Source organism: Lampris incognitus, chromosome 4, assembly GCF_029633865.1.
Source record: "Lampris incognitus isolate fLamInc1 chromosome 4, fLamInc1.hap2, whole genome shotgun sequence".
NCBI lineage: Eukaryota > Metazoa > Chordata > Actinopteri > Lampriformes > Lampridae > Lampris > Lampris incognitus.
The window spans coordinates 59,927,831-59,945,289 of NC_079214.1; the positions used below are offsets into that span (position 1 = coordinate 59,927,831).

At 46.1% G+C, this 17,459-nt stretch overlaps 1 protein-coding gene and 1 long non-coding RNA gene across 2 annotated transcripts in view; one reads left to right on the plus strand and one right to left on the minus strand.

The window, feature by feature from the left end:
- The window catches only part of LOC130112093 (uncharacterized), a gene marked incomplete at its 5' end in the record, with an annotated part of 18,072 nt that extends 17,837 nt beyond the window's left edge, over positions 1–235 (plus strand). The window contains one exon of the mRNA XM_056279390.1: positions 128–235. Within this exon, the coding sequence (XP_056135365.1) occupies positions 128–235 (108 nt within the window). The remainder of the gene's footprint in view (positions 1–127) is intronic.
- A 3,596-nt stretch (positions 236–3,831) lies between these two features.
- On the minus strand, positions 3,832–17,020 carry LOC130111122 (uncharacterized). The gene is made up of 4 exons (XR_008810144.1): positions 17,003–17,020; positions 13,204–13,383; positions 4,347–4,426; positions 3,832–3,860 (listed from the first exon to the last, which is right to left on the minus strand). It is a non-coding gene; the product is annotated as an uncharacterized LOC130111122 (long non-coding RNA).
- Positions 17,021–17,459: the final 439 nt, after the last annotated feature.

Here is a 17,459-nt window from a genome sequence, read left to right on the forward strand (position 1 = left end):
GAAACAAAAGCTAGAAAGAAAACAAGAAAGAAAGCAAGAAAGAAAACAAGAAAACAAGGAAGAAAGAAAGGAAGCAAGAAAGAAGGAAAGGAAGGAAGGAAGAAAGCAAGCAAGAAAACAAGAAAACAAGGAAGAAAGAAAGGAAGCAAGAAAGAAAGCAAGTAAGCAAGCAAGAAAGAGAGGAAGCAAGAAAGAAAACAGAATGAAAGCAAGAAAACAAGAAAGCAAGAAATAAAGCAAGTAAGCAAGAAAACAAGAACAAAAGCAAGAAAGAAAAAGAAAGGAAGCAAGAAAGAAAACAAGAAAACAAGGAAGAAAGAAAGAAAGAAAGAAAGGAAGGAAGGAAGCAAGCAAGCAAGAAAACACAACGAAAGCAAGAAAGAAAACAAGAAAGAAAGCAAGTAAGCAAGCAAGAAAGAAAGGAAGCAAGAAAGAAAGGAAGCAAGAAAGAAAGAAAGAAAGGAAGAAAGAAAGAAAGCAAGAAAGAAAACAAAATGAAAGCAAGAAAACAAGAAAGCAAGAAATAAAGCAAGTAAGCAAGAAAACAAGAACAAAAGCAAGAAAGAAAACAAGAAAACAAGGAAGAAAGAAAGGAAGCAAGAAAGAAAACACAACGAAAGCAAAAAAGAAAACAAGAAATAAAGCAAGTAAGCAAGAAAACAAGAACAAAAGCAAGAAAGAAAACAAGAAAACAAGGAAGAAAGAAAGGAAGCAAGAAAGAAAACACAACGAAAGCAAAAAAGAAAACAAGAAAGAAAGCAAGTAAGCAAGAAAACAAGAACAAAAGCAAGAAAGAAAACAAGAAAACAAGGAAGAAAGAAAGGAAGCAAGAAAGAAAACACAACGAAAGCAAAAAAGAAAACAAGAAAGAAAGCAAGTAAGCAAGAAAACAAGAACAAAAGCAAGAAAGAAAAAAGTGAGAAAGCAAGAAAGAAAAGAAAGGAAGAGGGGGTGCAGGGGAAGGAGGGAGTAACTGACTGACTGACTGACTGAAGGAGATTTTGAGAGGAAAAAATGAGGCAGCTTTGAAACCTATACGCTGATGTTAAAGTGGTCCATTTCGTAATGTCCGTAACTTGACATTATCTGGTCTTTAGTTCAGAGTTTGAAACAGACGTAATCCTGACACGGAGGTCACGATTTTCAGGGGTCACAGATTTTGCTGTGACACTGGCACGGTTTGCTCGGCTGTACACTATAGCAGTCAGAACACATTAAGAAGATAGTGCAATCCAACGGTAGCCTGCGTATTTTGGAGAAAGAGGACTGATCGATAAGGTCCTCTGAGCAACACAACAAGCCATATCTAACATCTAATCAGACACAGCTGAACATCAGACAATATTTAGCTTTATATTCAGCGTCCATCACTTGCTCCTCTGCATTCAACCCTTTCTTCCCCTTCTTGTTATTCATGGCAGACTCGGTGGATTTCCAGTGCACGCACACATTGCATTTCAATACTTGTCGGGAATGGTGGACCCCACCAGCAACAACCAAAAATAGCATATACAGTGCGGAGCAATTACACAACGCTTATACATCGAGCGGCTGTTGCTAAGAAAACGCCTGCAGGACAAGGTATCAAATATGGTGTTTTTAATAGGTTTTATTTTAATTCTAGTCTGTGATCGTCTAAATTCCTGTCCTGGAGATTAAAGGATACTCGAGGCTCCTTTGAGGGTTCCTCGGTTTGGCACACTGGCAGAACCTCTTTGGATCCTCCAGGAACCCTTTTAGACACAGCAGCTCTCTGAGGAACATGGGGTAGTTTATCATGTTCTTTGAGGAACCTGCTTTTCCAGCATGGTCTGGAACCACTTTGGGTGCTTCAAAGCACCATCTCCTAACCATCTGAGGTTCCTCAAGGAATTTCAGCTCATTTGGGTGTTTGAGGCCTATTATTGCTACTGCTGGAGCTACTACAACTGCTGAACCAAAAGATTACAAAACCAAGCTAAATTTAATTCGAGGATTATGATGAATTATTATTATTCATATATTAGGAATTTAATGAAGAATCAAATTAATAATGAGCATTATAAAAATATAATCCTGCTCTCAGGGTCACGGGGACCCTGAGAGCAGGATAAGCAGTTCGGATAATGGATGGAAATAAATAATTAACAATTTACAAAAAGTAAATGCGCAATGAACAAACAAATAAATAAACAATAAATAAACAAGACTAGAATTTGCAAATTACTTTAAAATCTGAAAAGCATTTGATGACTTTTTCCTGGCAGTCGCCACTGGCAGATGAGTCATTTCACAGCCAACACGGAAATCCACAGTTTTATTTTTATTTTTATAGTGAAGTATTTAATTAAGTGCTTTATCAAGTAAAAATACATTTGCTTGTTACAGCTTCACAAATGCTAAGAATTACTTGCTTTTCTCGGATTGATGAAGCTATAAAATGAAACCTTTTTTGGGGGGGGGTAGGTGCTCGTCGGGAAGCAATCTGAAGACATTTTTGCATTTTATAGATGAAATTATGAATCAGTTCATCGACAAACAATAAACAGATTACTCATTAAAATGCATATTGGGGAACCACAAAAGCGCAAGAGAACCTCAATAAAAAGAAAATACAACAAAAATACGAGTAATAGAGCACCAATGTCCCAGCACCTTTGGTACTTTGAACTCTAAAACTGGTTTCAGCACACTTTCATGCAAATGTTCGGTACTCAGCAATAAGTGCTTCGCGTTAAAGTACTTCACATTACAAGAGAAATCGAAAAACAACAACTACGGGAACACGCAGGGTGAACACAATGATGCTCTTTGCATCACTGACGTTGGATGGGCCTTTCTTGGTAGTTCAGCAGTCGCAGAACAGCTGAAGGGGGCCTGATGCTACCCTCACGAATGCCCGACAAGGTCTGAAGGAACAGTTCATGTACCCTTTATGGGTTTTGCACACTTAAAAGCTGAAAAGGAAGTAGACAACCCATAATTATGCTCGTAGCCACGGTGATGTCGGCAGGTTCTTCTGCACGCAGGTAGTCGTCGTCGAGATGGACAGCAACGCTGCCTTCTCCAAACGGGTTTCCACTTACCACCATTGTCGGTGTTGGGCCCCGTACAGGCAGTTGGGGGAAATATTTCTCAATAAAAATAAATTTAGAATGTTCTTACAAGTTAACTTTATGAAAGTGACTAATAGATGGCAATAATTTGGAGAAATCACCCTTTGGTTTTCTCGAGATAACAAGATGGTTGAACCTGTTGTCGTGAGAAAATGAGCTTTGTTATCGAGATATTGAGATACTCGTGGCCGTTGTAACTCTAGTTAATGGTCACAGCAATCTGCATAGGAAACTGGCCGCTGGTTTCGGTCGTTATGCGACTGTGCCGTTTATAAGGGTGGGAGTACCTGCAGTCACTTGAGACTGAAGAGGTCACTTAGATGAGTGATGAAACGTTTCTCTCAATAAACGTTGCATCGCGGCATCTGGGTAGTGTAGCGGTCTATTCCGTTGCCTACCAACATGGGGATCGCCGGTTCGAATCCCATGTTATGTCTGGCTTGGTCAAGCGTCCCTACAGACACAATTGGCCGTGTCTGCGGGTGGGGAGCCGGACGTGGGTATGTGTCCTGCTCGCTGCACTAGCGCCTCCTCTGGTCGGTCAGGGCGCCTGTTCGGGGGGGAGGGGGAACTGGGGGAATAGCGTGATCCTCCCATGCGCTACGTCCCCCTGGTGAAACTCCTCACTGTCAGGTGAAAAGAAGCGGCTTGCAACTCCATGTATCGGAGGTGGCATGTGGTAGTCTGCGGCCCTCCCCGGATCAGGAGAGGAGATGGCGCAGCAACTGGGAAGGCTCGGAAAACAGGGTAATTGGCCAAGTACAACTGGGGAGAAAAGGGGGGGGGGAGAAAAAAACAAAAAACCTTGTGTCTGATGAACTGATCCAACTTTCTGGGACACAAAGGAAAAAAAAAATGTCTTCATGACGTTACACACATCAGCTCCGCCGACACAAATAGTTCCATTACAAGTGACTGAACTGTTGCCAAACAACACGAACAACTACAAGCTAGCTTGCTACTTTGTGTGGGACTACACATTACATGCTTTACATGTATTTCATGTTCTGGGGTGCTCATGATCAACATGTGATTACCCAAGGTATATGCTAACAGGAAATAAATGTGGGAAAAAAAATGGTAGCAAATAACATCCCGAGAGCTGGACCTGGCTCCTGGCCTATGATAGCATGTTTTTCTGCTACGCCGAGTGAGGGGTTAACAACACAACCCACAACAACACCATTCGTCATACTGCTCCATTAGCCGGTCAGCTGATAGAGATATAGCACCGACTCAGAATCAGCTTACTTCATCAATCACGTAGACTCCTCTAGGATCCTCGTGAAGCAGGTGGGGCAGGGCAAGGATTCCTGCGTTAACCGTGACTCCTACGAATGTGTAGAAGTAAACGTGATTAGGGACTATAAAACAACCCTGGCTGTCAAAGGAGGTCCAAAACAAGCAACTTGGTTCCTTTTTTTGAAAGCCCAAATAAGCACCTTTTTCCTTAAAAACAGCAATTAATATTAGATCTGATAAACCACGAATACATTAATCTCGCAGTGTTTTGAGCACAAGCAGTTATGTTGAATGAGCCAGGAGGAACCTGATTTCTCTCTTCTCTCCCCCCCCATCACAGTCACCGGCCCAGCCGGTGGCAAAAAAAAAGAAAAGAAGTTAATGTTGAACCCTGTATATGCATGTTTTCAAGTTCAAGTACTTTATTTGTCACATGCACAGAAATAAAGTAAAACATGCAGTGAAATGAAGAGGGGTACTCCGTCTGTCATTATGTGAAAAAAGACATAGGCCTAGCTAGATAAAAGACAAAAGATGTTTATATATATTCGTCAGTGTACCCTTTCTATTTTGACTTAAACTACTACGTTCCTAATTTCATGCGATACTGTATAGGCCTATCTGCGCACAGTTTAATTTTCCTGATTGACTCATTTTGCCCTACAGCAAATCATCTCAAAATGACACGTTTTTATCCGTCGCAACCACAATGATGTAGCGTTAAATAATCTGAGATGTAAAAAAAAATAAAAAAATCACTGCCATTCTTTTAGCTTATTATTTTAATTTTGGTGCAATTTCCTTTCCAAGGAAAACACTGCAGTAGACCAATGCAGTCACGAATATGACCACAGAAACCTCAGTTCTTCCAGGAGCTGTCGCAAGTAAAAGGGCCCATTGGGGAACCCTAGCAAAGTCCAGGGTTCTTAACAGAACTCTTGTAGACACCGGGTTCTTCTAGGAACCCTGCGGGTGCTCAAGGACTCTCAAATTAGAAAGGGTGCCTCCAGAAGTTGTGAGCTGAAGAGAAGCTCTTCTGGAACCCACGATGGTGTTCTGAGGTTCCTGCAGGAGCTTATAGTAGGTTGTTAATGGTTCTTGCAGGAACCTCATCCTATGGAAAGGTTACTTGATGTAATCTTAAGTTCTCTGAGAGTACTCGATTGCATATTTGAGTAACCTCATCATGTGTAAAGTGGTTCTTGAAGCACCTTAAAATCCATTTTGAAGTTCTTTGGGTTTCCTATTGGATATTCGAGGCACTTTTAGTTTTGACAGTGTAGTCTCTGTACCAATCCTATATAGGCTTTTTCCAAATGCCCCTATCCAACCAACCTGCCAGGCCAAACTGAATTGAGTTAGGGTCTCGCTGATTTAAAACAGCCATAATGGCCCTAACCCAACAACAGTCAAGTCTTTCAGTGAAGCAGAAGGATCGGTTCATCTCTTGCAGCGAGGAACAACAGGCCTGTTCCAATGACAATGAGAGAGACTGGTTTAAAAAAAAAAGAAAAAAAGAAGGATTTTGTGCAGACCAACCAGTGGGGAGCATCCCATTTATTATACAAGCTATTTTGGAATATACAGACTGTTGGGACAGAAAGACATGGAGAACTCACACAGTGAAATTCAATCTTGGGCCACAGTCCCTCGTCGACGATGATTTGTATTTTCCATGTCATGTACATAAGGAAATAGATTATTGTAACTAAATGCCATGATTACAAGTAAACATCTACTGTGTGGGCATGTGCGTGTGTGCATGCAGTTAGCTGGAGCCTGGGCAAGCTGGAGGGGCTGAGACTGGGGCCTGTTAGTGCTGCTGAGTGGTTGGAGATACAGAACAAATGAGCAATTAGGAGCTCCTCTCTTACCTCCTTTCGTCTCCGGAGCCTGATTAGATTGCCAGTGACGCGCTAACAAGTGGAGATCTTGCAGGGAACTCTCTCTTCTCCCGCTCCCTTCTCAGTCTTCATACCCCCCCCATCTACTCCCCCTCTCTTTCTTATTGAAACAATTATCTAAAACTGCTCAAAAAAAAAAAAGCAGAATTGTATCATACAGCTCTGAATTTAATATTGTTTTTTCAGCTCCGCCACATGTGCTGAAAAAGTCTATGAGCAATCTGTGGATTTCTCATGAAATACAAATAACCACACGCACACTCGCAAAGCAAACGTTAACTCATCCGTCCACTAATGTCACCAACACCACCCTGAATTTCAAACCAATTTCTAAACCAATCAATAATGTGGCACCAGCTCCATCTTTTTCGGTAACATGCAAAACATCTGATCGAAAACTGTCCAAGCCAAAGTAAGCATTGATTATTTACGCGTGTGTATGTCTTTTGGCAAGTGTGTTCTTAGACATACACTTGCTTATGCACAATTCACATCTGGACAGTTAAGTAAAGCACAGAGCTAATCAAAATGACCTCACAGGGGGCTTGGCGCACAAACCTTTTGCTATATTCGTCAGTGTCCAATTAGGACTTCAACCTAACTTCCCTCACCCATCCAGCTCTATCACAGGCGGAGATAGGGAAATTGGTCCAAACACAACATCTCTTTGTTTCTACTGGCGCTGTTCGTCCTACAACCATGGGCCCAACACCAGCTCTGATCTGTAGCATTCGTTTTGTAGGACTATTGCTTTGTGTGTATTTGTGTGTGTGAGAAAAGGTGTGTCTGGTGTGGTGTGTGCATGTAGTCTGTGTGAATATACCTATTTTCCCCACACTGAATGCATTTTTGCAGTGCATTCAATATGGGGAAAATTCTGTGTGCATTTTGTGATCTTAGGACTGTCACATACTGTCCAAGGCTTGTTAGATACCCCATTGTTGCAGTGGGACACCAGATTTTCTGCATTTGAAAGAGAAACCAGGCTGTATTATAAAGCTGGTAATATGAAATTATTAGTGCGCTGGGTCTTTTTTCCAATCGCCCAATGAATCAACATGGCATTCATACCAAAACAACAAATAAATGCATGTAGAACACCCCATCCTGTACAAACAGGTAACTTCTACCTGCCCGGAAAACTCTGGACAGTTTACTCTCTGCACTCAACGGCATTATAGATGCTGACCGAGCAGCTTGACAAGGTTGTTCATTGCAATACGTTGCGGCGTTTACACAAAGTGACGCAAACTTTGTCAAATTTCCATCGTGAAAACAAAGAAAAGCTCTGGATTTCACCACAGCGAAGCAATGACTCATCCTTCCGTGCCAAGAATTGCCATGGTAGCAGGGAGCCGAGCTATTATGGTCTGTCCCCGGGGGGCCGCGGAGAGATATGAGCGGTATCTGCAGCTCAGAGTCCATGACCCCTGTGTGTAAACAGCGGCTTGTGTGTTAAGACAGGAGAGGGCAGAATGGGACAGGGCTCTGTTCCTGCCAAAAGACACCACTCTCCCAGCTCTCAGCCTGCTATTAAACATCCTACACTCACCAGAGAGAGAGAGAGAGAGAGAGAGAGAGAGAGAGAGAGAGAGAGAGAGTGGGGGTGGAGAAGGAGAGGGACAGTGAGAGAGAGAAGACATGTTTCCATCAAAGCATTTTATACGCATTATTAGGTATTGCATAAGAAAAGCCGGATGGAACCGTCAAAATTTGCTAAAACATTCTCAATATCAAAAAAAAGTTTTTACACTTTCTCAAGTTGGCTTTTGCTTAAGAGTTTATGTGCTAAATGCTTGATGGAAATGTACTTGTCAAAGAAAGATATGATATCAGATTATTGCATCCCTCAAGGCAGCATACTGGAGCCCCTCCTGTTCTCCCTGTCCATGTTTCCTCTTAGAGGAATCATTCATCATTATGGGACCAGCTTTTTTATTAGCAATATGTACTGTGTTACATCATGCCAATAAAGCCATTTGAATTTGAAAAAAAATCTTATAAAGGAAATATTTTCCTCAAAAATATGTGTGCCACAATTAGTGCCCTCCCCCTAGAAATCTTCTGAGTAAAATCTAATTGAGGTATATTCCCATTCATAGTTTACTTTTTTTAAGTTCACCAAAGGGCGGCATGGTGGTTCAGCGGTTAGTGCGGTCGCCTCACAGCAAGAAGGTCCTGGGTTCGAGCCCCGGGGTAGGTAGTCCAACCTAGGGGGTTGTCCTGTGTAGTCCTCTGTGTGGAGTTTGCATGTTCTCCCTGTGTCTGCGTGGGTTTCCTCCGGGGGCTCCGGTTTCCTCCCACAGTCCAAAGACATGTAGGTCAGGTGAATCGGCCATACTAAGTTGTCCCTAGGTGTGTGTGTGTGTGTGTGTGTGTGTGTGTGTGTGTGTGTGTGTGTGTGTGTGTGTGTGTGTGTGTGTGTGTGTGTGTGTCAGCCCTGTGATGGCCTGTCCACAATGTCTCCCCGCCTGCCACCCAATGACTGCTGGAATAGGCTCCATCATCCCTGAGAGCAGCATAAATGGTTCAGATAATGGATCTATTGTTCATTTAACAAGATATTAAGGATTAAATATAGTGGCATGTTGAGGTGTGTCTGTCTTGATAGACAGGTCTGTTGACCTGTCTGCTGCCAAGGTTTCACCCCAGCCCCACCCACGCTCCACCCGTTGCCCAAATTTGGATTTTTATGGCTCCGACACCTGACTAGATGGCAGTGAGTATAAAGCCAAATTTCAGGCTTCATAATGCCCCTCCAGAAACCAACGGGTGACATCACAGGTGCTACGTCCATCTTTTTATACAGCTTACTAAGAACTGCATGTCGAAAAGACATGCATGTTAGGGTTACTACTCCTGTCTGCGCCCCTGAGCAAGACGATGGAAAGAAGAACTGCAGTTGGTCCCCGGGTGCTGCAGCTGCCCACTGCTCCTATACGGTAGGATGCAGAGAACACATGTCATTGTAACTGAACAACTCTACAATGAGAAAAATAAAGGGGCTTTGTTTCTTTCTTTCTAAAATCCACCTGGCAGTGTCAAGTTTTTAAAATATATTAATACGACTGGCAGAGAGCAAGAACGAGCGAGAGAGAGAGAGAGAGAGAGAGAGAGAGAGAGAGAGAGAGAGAGAGAGAGAGAGAGAGAGAGAGAGAGAGCATAATTGGGTGTAGACGAGGTAGAGATCATTGTGAGTTCTGATGTGGAAAGTCTTGGGAAAAGGCAGCAGTGTGTGTGTGTTAGAGAGAAAGACAGAACAACTGTGTAAGGACAGGGCCCAGGAGGAACAAGTAAAAGACAGAGAAAGAGAGAGCGACAACGAGGTGGCAGTGGAGAAAAAGAAAGGAGGAGAAACTAAAGCTCGAGCAGGGAAGACGCGAGGGAGAGGAGGAGGGAGTGACAGAAACAGAGCGACCGATGCCACTCTCCTGGGTGGTCCGCGTCAGAAAGCGTACCGAGAGGCAGACAAACAGGCAGATAGATGTAAACTGTAAACCAGATCCGCTTCATAACACTGGACCAGAACATGGCGGGGACCCGCCACAGAAACATCCCCACATTTACTGCCATCCTCATCACAACGCCTTCCCCAAAATACTCAGAAGTATATTTTCTAAAGTATACTTAGTACGATGAAATACAACATTAGGGGACTAAAATGTTGTTGTGAGTATAGTATTGTGTTTCTCCTACACATGGAGTGGGCGTAGGTGTCAGCTGATAGAAGTGTGCTGCTGAGTGGACTGAAAGTGTACGGAAAGTACATTTGTATACTTTTACCTGACTCGCACAAATACTCAAAGTGAACTCAAAAAGTCTTCAAGAATTTTTTTTTTCTTTTTTGGAGTAGCTTCCCCCCTTTTTCTCCCCAATTGCACCTGGCCAATTACCCCACTCTTCCGAGCCGTCCCGGTCGCTGCTCCACCCCCCTCTGCCGATCCGGGGAGGGCTGCAGACCACCGCATGCCTCCTCCCATACATGTGGAGTCGCCAGCCGCTTCTTTTCACCTGACAGTGAGGAGTTTCACCAGGGGGACGTAGCGCGTGGGAGGATCACGCTATTCCCCCCCAGTTCCCCCTCCCCCCCCTACAGGCGCCCCAACCCACCAGAGGAGGCGCTAGTGCAGCGACCAGGACACATACCCACGTCCGGCTCCCCACCTGCAGACACGACCAATTGTGTCTGTAGGGACGCCCTGCCAAGCCGAAGGTAACACCAGGGAGTCGAACTGGCGATCCTCGTGTTGCTAGGCAACGGAATAGACCACCACGCCGCCCGGACGCCCTCAAGAAGTTTAAAAGTGCAAGGTGGTGTACTCAAGCTTACGTTCTGCAAATCCAACGAAAGAGGTAGGTATACTAAAACTACAGCTACACAGCTAACTGGACACTGACACGAGAGGCACCGGATGCTGAGTACACACGAAAATCAGCTGCACAACATCTAGAGCTCAGCTGAACTAACACAACGAGTCAGCATCATTATGCGACCGAACATGTTAAATTCGATAAAAGTTATTTTCACGTTTCTCCAACTTCCCACGTGATACAGCAAATCTGAAATGATTTTTGTCTTCAGCTTGACACTGTCCAGCATAACCGCTCCTTTTTTTTTTGTCAGGGAGCAAAATGTTTGAAAAAAAAAAAAACCCAATCTGTTGCCCAGTGTTATCAGAGCAGATCCGTCCCGACTCATTTGTCCTGGTGAAACGAGGAACCGTTAATTTTCTACACCAGTGGTTCTCAACCTTTTTGGGGTCCTGGACCCCCTGCGTATTTTTGATCTACCCTGAGGACCCCTCCACCTGATCTTGGGGGAGGGGGGTTGCAATTGGATAGAAATAGTAGAAACTGCATTTTAAATTGCATTATAGCATTTATTCACTCTTTGGGGCAAAAATAAGAGCTTTCAGTTGAAACTTAGATATAGGTAACAAAACAGAATTCTTATGTAGTAACTTTCAGATATATGTAACAAAACAGAATATGTATTCAGTAACTTTCAGATATATGTAACAACAGAATTTTTACGCAGTAACTTTTAACAATGCAAACGGGAGCGAGATCTCTTATTAAAATACAATAAATTACACTTGTGAAACAGATGTAATTAGAGAAAAAAGTCCTGTTACCCTTTATAGTTTAGGTAGATAAAGGTCTCAGTCACATTTGAGTAAAATAATCCTATTTCTATAAATGTCATAGGATCTTTTTTTTAAAAGATATTTTATTTTCACGGACCCCTTGCTATTACACCACGGACCACTAGGGGTCCGCGGACCCCCGGTTGAGAAACACTTTAAAGCCAAGCTTATGACAGGAATCTATCTCGCTACACGTCTCATCGTGGTTGTGTTAAGATGTTGCTCGTAAAACGTTCTTACGCCACTCGCCGAGACTATTGCTCGTTTCCAGAAAGTGTGCTTGTTTCATGATGCGAGTTATACTGACCGGGAAAGAAACACTGACGCAAGACATTTGAGATAATGTTTCTTCCCCCCCCCCCCGAGTCTGGAAACAGGTACACTTCTTCGAACAGAGCAACGTCATCTGCGAATGCGATGAGAAAACCTGACCGGCGATATCTGGAATTAAGCATCGTGAAACTCAAGACTAGATAAAATACCTCACACTGGGCTTGTTTTGCAGGGAAAGCAATACACCGTTGCATTGCAACATATTGCAGTACACACAACAGATGATCTGAAATCAAGTCTAATTTAACGGTTCGTTTCCCTGTTTAGTTAAAATTCTTTATAACCCTGTTAGTGTGTTCTTTGCATTTTCACAAAGGTAGGCTTTCCTTTCTCACACACACACACATAACATTAGCTAACGTTATCCGTACAGTCTCACAACTGTTAAACTGATTGTCTACCTGCGTTAGATGGATGATGATAACGTTGGCTAACGTTGTACTTGGATACGACTTGAGTTAGCTATGATCGATTTAGCTCGCTATGATACGAACGATTAATTAGCATAGCGTTAATGTTAGCTAGGTAACGTTTATGCAAATGTAAACAATGCCTCTGATCCTTGGAAGATGGCGCCCGGCGTCGTGTTGCCCTTGGAAACTTGGACCGTTTCCAAGGGCAACGCGACGCCGGGCGCCATCTTCCAAGGATCAGAGGCATTGTGACGTCACGACCGAAAGACCGATTCTGTTGCCTACCGACAAGGGGATGGCCAGTTCGACTCCCCATGTTGCCTCCGGCTTGGTCGGGCGTCCCTACAGACTCAGCCGTGTCTGCGGGTGGGAAGCCGGAGGTGGGTATGTGTCCTGGGCGCTGCGCTAGCGCCTCCTCTGGTCGGTCGGGGCGCCAGTTCGGGGGCTGGGGGCTGGGGATTATGATCCTCCCATGCGCTACGTCCCCCTGGCGAAACCCCTCACTGTCAGGTGAAAAGAAGCGGCTGGCGACTCCACATGTATTGGAGGAGGCACGTGGTAGTCTGCAGCCCTTCCCGGATTGGCAGGGATAATTGGGATGGGTACAACTGGGGAGAAAAAAGGGAGGAGGAGGGGAATCCCCCCCCCAAACAAAGTTTATAACCAGCCTTATAAGTGCCCTCTCTTCAAAAAAAAAGCAATATTAGCTACCAGTGGAGTGTGATTTTACTGCAAATGTGTTGAAATGAGCTTTATGAGAATTAAAGCAAAATACCTTGATACGCTTTTCTTGCAGTGTGACAAGCTTTAGAAACCAACAACCCCGATAATACATGAAATACTGTCGCTTTATTGTAGCGGACAAGCTGCTGGCTGACTAAATATATCTGGGACACATACACACACACACACACATACCTACGTATATCTGCAACTAGCAGAAATGACACAATTTGCTTGTGATTCCAGCTGTCAAACATACCGAATGTGACCTCTAGGTGAATGGGAGCAGCGTAATCTCACAGCAATCAACTGTATGCTTAAACAGAGCTGCGACGGGCCATTTTACCTTTTCCACACCACCAGATCACAAGGGCGGAGGCGCTGGCGGGCCGGAGTTGCCGAGATATTTCTCGAGGGGGGACGTTAAGGACACTCGCTAGGCGACGTATCGGCACGATCTCCTCCCACGAATACTTATCTATGGGGACGGCATACGTCTGGTCTTTGCCCCGCTTTTTCTGGCGCTCTAAAAAAAAGGAAAGAAAAAGGAAAGCGGCATTTGAAGTGTCTGGGAAAGACAGGGGAGCAGAGCTGGCTGGCAGGCAAGCAGGCACTCATCATCCCTTACCACAGGAAATTAAAGCAAACAATCAAGACCTTACATCCTGTCCACAAGACCACACTATGCTCTGATCAGAGAAGGTTCTCAGTGTGTGCGTGTGTGTGTGTGTGTGTGTGTGTGTGTGTGTGTGTGCGCGCACATGGAAGACGGTGTATTGCACTGGATTCAGACTGACTTATGTGCACTCCCTTGAGCTATGGACCGAGGTGGCGTGCCATGGTTGCCACTGCGGTGTGGAGATGCACTTTTTCTTTAAGGTCCTAAACGAGCGAAACTCTTAAGAGAAAAGATCTCGCTCCTTGTGTCAAGTGGCGATTCTGCCTTCGTGGGGTTTTTGGTTCGGACTGCTGTTAAACATCTTCGGCTTTTTGCAGACTCGTAAAGTTACGTCTCCGTGTTACCGCCCGCATGAATTTGTTTAGCTAGTTACCACTTTGACAGGAAGAAGGCGACGTTTCGTTTGAGGACCTGTTCGTGAGAGAGAGAGAGAGAGAGACCTGCTGGACAACATACACAGGACCCTAAACAATTAAAACGGATGCTCGATGCACAACTCCCACTGTTTTCACCCATTGGGCCTGATTTGCTTCTCCCCTCTACGCCTCCTCCTCACCTTGACGTTCTTCCCCTTAATCCACCTCCTTCCCCTGGCTCTGGTCTCCGCCGTTCTTCCTCCCCCTCCGCCTCCCCCCGCCGAGGTTCTCTGGTTACCCCCACGTCACCGGCCCAGACAAGCTGGGGATTCTTTCAACGAGCAAATTACAGACAATTAGGAGCCCAAAGGATAACATTTAGTGCACAGGGGAGGGCTGAGGCGGGGGGTGGGGTGGGGGGGGTGGGAGCTCCACTCCTGCTGGACACCCAGACCCTCGGCGGAGAGGAAGAGAATGTTGAAAAAGACAGCCTTGTATGTGTGTGTGTGTCTGTGTGTGTGTATGTGTGTGTGTGTGTGTGTGTGTGTGTGTGTGTGTGGGGTGGGTGGGTGGGTGGGTGGGGTGTGTGGGTGTATGATTGGGGTTGGCTTTAAATGTGTATGTGTGCGTGTGTTTGTGTGTGTCTGAGAGAGACAGACTGTGTGAGTTTGATAGAGAGAGAGAGAGGGGGGGGTGGGAGTGTGTCTGTGTGTGTGTCTGAGAGAGACAGACTGTGTGAGTTTGATAGAGAGAGAGAGAGAGAGAGAGAGAGAGAGAGAGAGAGAGAGAGAGAGAGAGAGAGAGAGAGAGAGAGAGAGAGAGAGAGAGAGAGACATGAGAGAGAGAGATGGAGAGAGAGAGAGAGAGAGAGAGAGAGAGAGAGAGAGAGAGAGAGAGAGAGAGAGAGACATGGAGAGAGAGAGAGAGAGAGAGAGAGAGAGAGAGAGAGAGAGAGAAGAGAGAGAGAGAGAGAGAGAGAGAGAGAGAGAGAGAGAGAGAGAGAGAGAGAGAGAGAGAGAGAGAGAGAGAGAGAGAGTATGCATTCGTGTCTATGGGTGTGCCTATGCATGTGTAACTCCTCCCAACTTCCCCTGAAGCCCTGAGGACATCATGGCAACTGCCCTGCCAACGACCCCAAAGCTGGCAGAGAGGGAGAAAGAGCAACACTCTAACAAACACAAACACACACACACACAATGTGTGTGTAAATGCTACATGCCCCACACAGAAAACTGGTAACAGGACTATTAAATGCCAATATTGATCCCCCCCCCCAACAAAAGCTTGAATTGTAAAGCATCTGAAGTCGCACACAGAGAGTAGTCACAACAGGAGTGCCACACCCACACACACACACACACACACACACACAGAACCACAGCGATATAAACCGTAGCATTCTTCGCTGCCTTGGCGGCTCGAAACCAACATGGCTCCTCGTGCCGGCGCGTGTGTCCGTGTGTGTGCGTGCGTGCGTGCGTGCTTGTGTGTGTGTGTGTGTGCGTGCTGCCAACATGTATTTGCCATTTCGAACCAACTGTGAGAGAGCGCCGAGGAGATTAGATCTGAACTGATGGACGAGGAGCAGTGGAAAAATGTATCTCAGCATCTGGGGTTGATTTCTCAGAGTATCTCAAATGAGCCCAATTATTCCGGGAGAGCTTTGCGCTGAAGGCACATTTGGTTTGTGTTCTGGCGGAGCGGGGTTCAGGAGGTCAGCCTCATCCCACTGATCACCCCTAATACGATGAAGTTTCATCACACAACAGAGACAATATCGGAAAACGTCTCCAGATGGCCGCCGCGCTGTACGTCGGGCGAGGGGGCTGAGGTTATATACCCCTACCTCTGAATCGCACCCCGCCGCGTCGCGGGGCGACTCCCCGCCCGGACCGGGTTTCGCGTTCAACCTGCTCGGCGGCGTCCCGAGGACGAGCGGCGGCGGTGGCGAGCGCCCCTGGCTGTGATTGGGCGGTGTGCGAGGGGGCCGGGGGTGATGATGAGTGTGGAAGAGATGGTACACTGTACAGCTGTGAACAGAGCGGGTCCGACAGAGCCAACATCATAATTCCAGGCCTATCACTGTAATCACAGCTCCATCACAAAATGGATTTTGTCAGGGCCCGCCAAAGTCCACTAAGAGCTGCTCCAGTTAAACATTAAGCAGCTGTTCTGAGTGTGTGTGTGTGTGTGGGTGTGTGTCTGTGTGTGTCTGTGTGTGTGTGTCTTTCTCGCTCTCTCTCCCCCTTATGGTCTGTATCCTTTTTTCTGTCCCCCCCCCCCTTCACTCTGTCCTCACACTTTCTCTCCGTCTTTACCGTACCTCTCCCCCCCCCCCCCCTGCTCTCTCCAACGCACACAAACACACAAATATATTACATGGATTTGTTTGCATTTCTGAGAAGGATAAGAATCTTTGCGAGTGAGCGAAGGCGAGTGTGTGTGTGTACCTGTGTATGTGTGTGAGAGAGCGAGAGAGAGGAGGGAGGGAGAGAGAGAGGGAGGGAGAGAGAAGGAGAGTACTCCGAGGTGCAGCCTGGAGCTGGTTTAGATTAGCTCTGTGTCTTGTTCAATCTGACAACAATGACGTGAGCCTGGTGGCCTGCACTATTGCAGCAGCATGGCTGTATATGCTTATTTGTGTGTGTGTGTGTGTGTGTGTGTGTGTGTGTGTGTGTGTGTGTGTGTTCGTGTGTGCGTTTTACGTAAACAGAGGAGGCTGAAAGAGACCCAGAGCTGCACCCCACTGTCAATTTGACCTAACGCAATTAGGTCGAGTTTTGCTTCGGTTTTTATGGACAGAATTAATATCAACATTTAAATTGTCGTCAGTTGCGGGCATATGCATGTGTGCGTTTGTGACTGTAGTTGTCTGCTAGTGTTTTCGTGTGTGTGTGTGTGTACCTTGCCGCCTCACAGCCCGGCCGGGAATGCAGGGAATGCCTCGGGCGCCGACCCCACCCCTGTCCGTGTTTGCCCGGCCCACTCCGAGGGACGGCCGGGGTGGTGATGGGCAGTGAGGACAGAGGGCGAGTGGGCGGTGGGGGATAAAGCAGGGTTGGGGGTGAGGGTGGGGGTCTAGTGAGTAGTGACAGTTCGGTAACACTCACCAGAGCCCGCGCCGTCCCTTGTCGCGGAGTGGCATCGCCCACCCTCCGTGCCAGAAGGGAGAGTTTATTTTCTTAGCTCCTGCTCTCCTCGCGCCGGCAACCCGGGACCACCGAGTGCGAGGTCCTCGCTCCCTCTTGCCCTAAGCCTCTTCTCCCCTAGCCGGAAAGGAGATTTATTTGGGGGTTGGGGGACGGGCGGCGGCGGCGGTGGTGAGGGAGGGAGGAGGGGGGGAATGAAAGGAGGAAAGAAAAAAAAAAAATGCCTGTGACCTCCACTTAACCAGAAGTAAACACATGGCTGCGGTAGTTTAATCAAAAGTGCACGCTCTTCTCTCACTGTCAGGCCAGCGGGGTTATGGAGTTCTGTAAACAGGTTGTACCGACGGCGTCTTCGCAGCAACGAGGGGGAATGTGGTGATGTCAAGGCACCGGGGGTGGAGGGGGGCGGAGGGGGTTG